The sequence below is a fragment of the Manis javanica genome, chromosome 7 (genome assembly GCF_040802235.1).
Source record: "Manis javanica isolate MJ-LG chromosome 7, MJ_LKY, whole genome shotgun sequence".
Classification (NCBI taxonomy): Eukaryota; Metazoa; Chordata; class Mammalia; order Pholidota; family Manidae; genus Manis; species Manis javanica.
In genome coordinates this window covers 78,190,277-78,198,480 of record NC_133162.1, presented here as the reverse complement: position 1 = coordinate 78,198,480, position 8,204 = coordinate 78,190,277, and the positions used below count along the sequence as shown (strand labels likewise).

The window sequence follows — 8,204 nt, the reverse complement described above, 5'->3', positions numbered from 1 at the left end:
TGAGTGTATCCGTTAAAAAGGGAAACCAGGTGGCTTACCTGCACTGCCTTGATCTCTAACGCTACCTTTGAACAGGCGTGGCAGGGATGGTCAGCCCCATCAGGCGAGTAAACTGAAGCTCAGGGAAGACCAGGAGCCCATGACAGGCCACCAGCCTGAGGGGAGCTGGCCAAGCCCATGCTCTGTGATGCCCTTGGGTGATCTGCACCTCTGTACCTTCCATCTCCTTTTTAAGAATCTACTTCAAAGGCCTCTGAAGCAATAAAGCCTTTGCCACCAGGCCTCTGGGAGGCAGGACTCCCAACAGAACAGAAGTTGCTCAGGTAGCTGCTAATTCAACCCAGCAGAGCTGCTCCTAGGAACTCTACAATCTCCCTCCTACAACTCTACAACCTTCCTTCCTCCATCGGAAATGGCGGGATGAGCCCAGAGATCTCAGTGCCATCCCTTGGGCCTGGGCCTCTGTGGGGCTGAATAAGTGGGGGTGGAAGAATTGGAACTTGGCTATATTTCCTCCCAGACATCCCAGAAACTGGCTGAGATCTTGAGGGTGGGTGGGAGGAAAGCCCTGAGTCAGAGAGGCTCTCAGTGACAGAGCAATGTCCTTCTGGGCCTCAGTTTCCCAGCTATATGTGGGGTCAGGCTGGAGTGGCAGGTGGAGACGTGGGGGGTGGGGCAAGCACAGACCACTTAAAGACTATGGGCATTCTTCCAGGTGCATGACCCAGGTGCTCACAGTCCTTGGGGGACCATACCTCCTGTGGCTAAGGAAACCTCCTGGCCCTGGACCAGGGTTCCCAGACGACTGGATTTTCTGGACCAGAAAAGTTTTGAGAGAAAATCTGGAGGGACATTTGGGTTACCAAGCTTTTGTTGATAGGAACCAACCAGTCAACAGAAAGTACCCCCACCAAGAGCAACCATGTACTATCATCACCATTTCATAAAAGGACTTTTAACAACAGCAAAGTGGGATATGGACAATGGACCTTCCTCTTTCTCACACAAAACCTATGCTGCCTTTTTCCTATCTCACCCCAGCAGCCTTGCAGACTCTGCCACAGCAGTGCCAGACACCACAGCCAGGCCAGCTCAGTCCCGGGGAGTGTGTGCAGGGGACACTGATATTACGCCAGTAGAGTCTGAACTCTGCTCCTCTCATTTCAGCTCCAAGAAGCAGCTTGGAAAGGCAGGGCAGAAGCAGGCTTCTCTGCTGGCTGAGGGGCTGGGCCCTGCCACCCCCAGAGGAACAGCTCTTTCCAGATCCAGCCATGTTGAGTGTAGCAGGACTCCTGGTCACTATGACGCTAAGAAGCCAGAAGGACAGGCCATGGAGGGGGCTCATCTTCACTGCTGACAGCACGCGGCTGTGCACCAACTCTAGGGGCACTGCATTCATACAGACCAAGGGCTGCCCATTTCCTATAAAGGGTTATGTGTAAATATTTTAGGCTTTGCAGACAATAGGATCTGTCCCAACCTTTCTTCGCTACTGTAGCAGAAAAATGAGCTGTATACAATGTGTGAGTGAATGGACACAGCTGTATGCCTGAAAGTTTATTTACAAAACAGGATGCTGGTCTGCAAGCAGTTTGCCACCCCAACACAGAGGTTTGAAAGTGCCCTCTAGAGGTGTGCCATGCAGCAGGCCCAACACCCTCTCTTTGTGGCTGGTGTCAAAGGGACGGAAGGTCTGGGGGCAGCATGGTCTTGAGCTTGCCTGCAACAAGATCCCATACTGTGTTTCTTCAGCCATATTCATTAAACTCATAGAGTCCCAAAAGTAGTCTCCTCTTGGCAGTCCCCACTTCACATTCTTATGGAAGCAGATTTCTCTTTTCAGCTCCTCCCTCTGCCCCACGCCTTCCAACCTGTGGTAGAGCACCTGAGCTCAGGAGGCATCCTGGCTTCCCCGTCCCAAAGCAGGTTCACCAGCTGTGCACTCACTTTCCCCTTAGAAGCCTCAACGGCTCCATGCAGTTCCGGGGACCTCTTCTCTGCCGAGCTTGTACAGGACAATACTTGGCAAAGCACCTCTTGGGTTGTCCTTAACTCGGAATTCACCGAGGATACATATGTCTGGGGACAGTCCCAGCCTCCCTCCTCTCACCTCATGCACACAGGTAAAGCCTAGCGCCCACCCTCAGCACTGAAGGCAGTTTGCAGTCTTGAGCTTGGAGGCTCCGTGGCACTGCCATTACTTGGAAAAGCACCATCAGAAGCCAGCACATGCAGCCAAGCTAGGCAGTCACTAGCAATCCTGCTGGTCCTCCCTGCTTTGCTCACTCAGCTGGGCTGTCGCTCAGTGTTTCAAGAGAGAAGGCTGTGTGCACCCTGAGCTTGAGTCTGATTTCCTGACTCAAGGCAGTGAGTCCAAGGACAGCCTGGATGTTTGAAACAAGCACAGCTGTGTGAACTGCCTCAGTGTCCCTCCCAGGCCCACACAACCTCCCAAGTCCACCCTGCCCCCCACCACGAGTGTCGAGGGAGCCATCCTCGCTGACATGCAAGCCAGAGGAGCCAGGAAAGGGGGGCAGGACCACTGGAGTGCCTGCCAATGACTCCACCTCCTTGCAGGAAAACACTGGCATGGCAAAACACTTTCCTTTTTAAAGAAACGCTTTATTGCTGCAAGTAAACAGCCCCCGCCCCCCGTGTATAATGCAACCCCCCCAACAGAGAATTAATTATTCAAGTGGTAATACTGAGAAAGTGAACATACACAAAAGAATACAGAACTAGACATTTAGAGAACTAGAAACTTTCTAAGTCACAAAAAAATGTCAAATGTGAAGTGCCTTTTAGAAATGACACCACACATGCCAGTGTAAATTTGGTTTTTATTAACAATCAACTCTCTATAAACATTGCATCTAAATAGGTGATAAACTGCACAACTTAATTACTTCCAAAACAAAGATAAATGCTTTTATTTACCTGCGTTTTGGTCTTTCCTTGGGCTAGAAATGGAAGCTGCATATTTCAAATCAGATCCAGAAGGGAAAGTATTTGGAAAGTGTCCTGTATCAGGCCAAATCCACAGCATAGTAGGCCTCTAACCTGCTGCTCCCTGTGCCCCTCCAGCCCTGCCGCCTCCCACCAGGCAGCAGTGGCATACAGGCATTACCTGATGCTCTGCCTGGGGCCTGCACGGCCACAGCAGGGAGGGCGCACCAGCAGTTTGGAAACTAGACCCGTAAGATTGAAAAGAACGGATTGAGGCAAAAAAGAAAGAGACAGTGGCAGGCCTGGAGAAAGAAGAGGCCTTTTACAGTCTCCAGGAAGTTCTCAAACTTAGGCATGAAATCCAAAGCTGAGGTCAGAAGCTCTCGAGTTGTACTGTAACTTTTGAGGATGTAAAGGCTAAACCAGAGAGGGCTAGCTGGCGACATCCTTGAAGCCACTTCCCTCTCTCCCTTGCCTGGCCGAGAGATCTACAAGCTCATCCCCATTTCTACAGGGTTCAGCCAAGTGTCATCCTCTCACCAAAGCCAGGTGCAAAATGAGGGGAAATAGGAATGAATACCCTGCAAAAGAACCCCGAGGGCAAGCTGACAGACTAAGGGGCCACGTGCAGATCCACTGCTGCCACTAGATAGCAGCACAGCACAGCCCTGCCAGGGCTTCTCTCTTCACTGCGAGTCACCACAGGGTAGAGATTAGAGCTGAGACCAAGAGATCAGAGGTGCTGAACTAGAACCTACAAGAAAAGAGAAAGGCAGGGGGCATCCGTGCCACTCCAAGGAGGAAAGAAAGATGTGGGACAGACTGTCCACAGGCAGAGGGCTTTTAGAAGCTTGACTGAAGGTGAGGAGATGGTCCTAGGCCTTCCTGAAAAGGTGAGAGAGCTTCACATGACATCTGGTTAGGCATGGGAGCAACACCGCAGTTGCTGTCATAAGGGCACCTTTGCCATGGGTGGGTGCCAGCCACAGTGGGTGGGCTGCCCAGAGGCTATACCCACCCAAGCACACTTTCCTCTTTGACAGGAAATCTCATAATTTTAAGCATAAGGGGTTCCATCAGGGTAGAGGGGAAAGATTCCCACTTAAAAATCTACTCCAGTCTTCACTTAATTACTCATCTGCTATTAGGAGGTGAGGATGAGGCGACTTGTCTGGGAAGTTCCTAAAGGGCACACGCAGGGCCAACCCTGGATTCAGCTCCCCTGAGTGGACAGTTTATAGCTGCCTGGTGTCCCCAGGCTGAGTCAGACTGGGTGGCAGGAGATAGCAGGGCAAAGCCTGTTAGCACATGCCCCCCCCTTCCCCTGCCCCGAGCTTAGAGATCTCAGCTTCCTCCCAGCTTTCAAAACAAACCATAGCACTTCCACACTGAAAGGCAAAGGAATCATCTTGTGTTTGCTTCATCATTTTCTGACAGGACACATGAGGAACCTAAGGTTCAGAGGGTGGAGACCCCCAGGCAGCTTACCCCACAGAGGGGCTCTGCAGATGCAGTCGCCTGCAGAGTAAGTCTCTGGGCATACGTGCTAATGCTGCACTGCAGACCCTCCTGCCCTGTTTTCCTGGAATTAATTCTTACTTGCCTGGCACAATGAAACTGGTTTTTGAAAACATAATTTTAAGCAGACTTTTCAAAGGGACAAAGGCCATTTGATAGCAGTGATTTTGGTCTTGTTTATGAAAAATGGTATGGAGATAATCCCTGATGACAAAAGAGACTGGTTGCTGGACCAGGGCCCTAAAGGATCATCTTTGTTAAGGCGACAAATGCACAGGGGCTGTGGCTGGGGGGCAGTGACACAGCGGCCCATGGTAGTTTGGTGCTCACTCCTGGCCCCTGGCCCAGAGCCAGCCCATCATCTCTCTGCCTGGGCAGTAATCCACAGAACCTCCCAGGAGCAGAAGCTGTCCAAAGCAGCAGGCAGTCCGCAGCACCTGCAGGGTCACACCCGAGCCAGGGCAGTACTGTGTACCCTACATGTGAAGCCAGCACAAACTGGAGAGGTTTGTCTGTATGCGAATGGTTTTAAAATATTGAGTTTTGTCCTAATTACTTCCTTTCCTTTAGATCTCATAAACCCTTCTTTTTCAGTGTTGACAAATATCTGAAGCAGACCTACAACATACAGAATTATCATAAAACAGGCTTGAAACCACAGGAATTATGTTCAAATTGCCATATAGCATCTGTTAATTCCCATGAAATGTGATAAAAAACAAGCCTCAGGCCTATTTGTCCTATTTTATAGTCACAAGTTCCTTTTAAGGACACAAAGTAGATGTCATGTTTCTTAGAATATATAAGGCAAAAGGGTTTTAGATCTACTACAACATAAAAGAGATAATCAGGGTCATGAAGGGAAGGTTTCTAAATGAGACGTTCTTTTAAATGTCAATCCCACTGGACACACATATTACAAAATAAAGATTCTCTTTTTATAAAGTGCTGTTTGCTTAGTGAATCACTTGCCATCATGCCCAGAGCACCAGAACCCACCTGCTTGGGGAAACTGGCCATGGTGGCACTGGCAGAGGGAGCTCGTCTCCCCGAGCCCCCCTTACTGAGGAGGGGAACGTGGCAAGATGTTCCCAAACACTCCCCTTGAGAGTGGGGACTGCCACCAACTGAAGAGCTGTGCCTTGGGGCACACGTGCCACCCTGCTCCCCTGCTCCTGCTCTTCCCTCGGGTTTGGCACTTCATTCTCTCATTCTGCTTGGGACCATGGGCCAGAACCCAGCCAGCTACCCGTTGTGGAGTCTCCCACCTTGCCCTCCCACAGACATGCTGGTAGAAGTGCAACCCAGCTGTGCACGGGCATGTCGGGGCTTTCTGAGAGATTCACTAAGGAGGGTTTAGAAAAAGAGAAGCCATTAAAAACAGTCACCAGCCCAGGCTATGCTCTTAAAGGACATTAAGAAAAGGTACACAATTGGCAGTAAACAATTTCCTTCAGCTGTTCACGGATGTCCAGGAAAACTACACCCTCCACACAATCAGACGTGAATGATTTCTGCTCCAGTGTCTTCAGGTTCTGTGCAACAAGAAGAGTTTGTGTCGGAATGACAGATTCCAAATCCATCTTTATTTTCAAAGTTGGGCTCTGTTAGTGCAGATTTTTCAAAAATATTCTTTTTTCTTGTTTCTGGACAGTTCTGAACATAGATTACTCTGTTATAAGCCTTGAGTCTCTTCCATAATTGTACGTACACTTTGCACTGAACATACATAAAAAGAAGTCCACCAGTAAAGCCAATGGCCACAACCACCAATTTAGTCCAAAAGGGCCACTCTAGGATACCTGGAAGGGAAAAAATTCAGTTAGCCTCTCAGCAGATCTTATTTAAGATCTAATGTAGATAAAACACAACTTATGAACTTCCCCTAATCAGTAGATTCTTAGCTCATCAAATCTTGCTTTGTCACAGGAGGAGTGGAAGATGGTGTCCCCTCCCTTTTATCATGCTCTTCAGGAGGCAGCTCATGGAGATTCTCCTCTGATTTTGTCTCTTCTGACTGGGTTTTAAATACTACCACAGCAAGAGAAATATCCAAAAAGGATGCTCAGTGCCTCATGACTGATGCCCCCTCCAGAAGCCCAGACATTTGAAGTCTGACCTGAAAATCAACCTGGAATAATGCTCCAGTCCTAAGACCCCAGTGTGCTTTCCAGGACCTCTGTGCTGCGCTAGCCTTTTGTTCTAAGCACGTACCTGTTGCCTGTCCCTGCTTGATCTCCTCTGCAGTGCGGTCGATGAGCACGTACAAGGACCAGACCACACAAGTGATGGCAATGACGTGGAACGTCACTGAGCACATGATCTTCCTGCGCTCGCTGGCTGTCATCTGCAGCTTCTCCCACTGGAAAGACAACACACAGAGCATAAAGAGCAAGCTTAAAGCCCAAAAGGGCCACAACAGTGAGAGCACTGCAGATGGGGAAGACTGGCTTTCCTCTCCTCCCCTTTTCCCACCTAGATGAATCTCCCAAATGCTCCAAGTCATTCTCTTTAAACCACTTGGCTTCACCCAAGTACCAAGCACTGGGATTCTGCTGACAGCCAACTTCCTATGCAATGAAAAGAAGCTGGGAAAGAGATGAGCTATGAATCACCACCAGCAATCCCCCTGTCTGCTTATTCTTGCAAGCAGACATCAAATGGCTCAATAAAGGAGTCTGTGGTTTCAGTCCTGATGAAAACAGCATGCTGGCCTGAGACCCAGGTGGCACATTCCAAATCTCCCTGACTTGCTGACTGGCATGGGCGAGGGGTAGAAGAGGGCTGATGATGCCATAACACACTAGCGGATAGGTCATACTGCATTGTGAAGGTGATGGCAGAAGGCGCTCACTCTTTGGTCCTCTGCTACTTTGGCAGCAACAGCTCGAAATCGGTGCTAAGAGCTCCAGGTACAAGCAGTCTCTGCCAGTCCCATCTCCTTTAGGAGCTCATTAATTTACTCCAAATAGCCAATTTTCTTTTTCATTTACTGGCTTCCAATTCAGAAGAAAACACATAAAGGTAGAGAAAAAGAACAAAGTGTAAACACTCTGCATATTCTCTGCCTGCCCTTTCCAGATAGTTCTACATAGGATAAACTCAAAGGAGAGCCTTATGGATTATCTATATTGGTTAAAGTGCCGTTAGACTCACTTGGGAGACCAGCACAGAATAGGTACCCAAGAAATTAAAAGGCTTTTATGAGGCAAAACACTGTTTCACGGTTTGCATGTGTCTTCTCTAACATCTGGGCTGCTTCCTGCTGTGTTTTCTACAGCAGCTTCATTTGGCTTCCTTCCTAAAATGGTCCCCAGCTCCCTCATTTCCCACTGTCTCCTAAGACACACTCAGTTAAGCCTTTCACACTTCCCTGAAATGCTCCCTTTCACCTTTTTGGTGTATGCCCTTCTTCTCCACAGACATCGGACCTCTCTGAACTCCTTCCACTTTACCTCCAATCCTACTGATCCTTCAAGAGCTGCTTCAACATCCAAACATTCTGTGATGCTACCGCCACACTGCCTGGCCCGGGCTCTAGCCTACAGTGAGTACTCCCTTCTTTGGATGTCGCATATGCTCTGCCACCATTTAATTCAGCACTTCACTGGCACTGGCACTTGCTGGTGTTTGCCTGCTGGATTATCCTTGCAACTTACATATTGAACTTTTGAAATAGGAACAAGGCTTTTATTCTTCCAAACAAAACCTTATGTGCTGAGCACAAAAAAAACCACATT

The 8,204-nt window shown here is 49.0% G+C and overlaps 1 protein-coding gene across 5 annotated transcripts in view; it reads right to left on the bottom strand.

Moving 5' to 3' along the window:
• Window positions 1-2,822: 2,822 nt before the first annotated feature.
• The window catches only part of MARCHF8 (membrane associated ring-CH-type finger 8), a 190,355-nt gene continuing 184,973 nt past the window's right edge, over window positions 2,823-8,204 (bottom strand). For all 5 annotated transcript variants that reach the window (XM_036999338.2, XM_036999335.2, XM_036999337.2 and 2 more), the window contains 2 exons: window positions 6,679-6,826; window positions 2,823-6,266 (listed from right to left, as the gene is read on the bottom strand). In XM_036999338.2, the coding sequence (XP_036855233.1) occupies window positions 5,962-6,266; window positions 6,679-6,826 (453 nt within the window). In that variant the 3' untranslated portion in view covers window positions 2,823-5,961. The remainder of the gene's footprint in view (window positions 6,267-6,678; window positions 6,827-8,204) is intronic.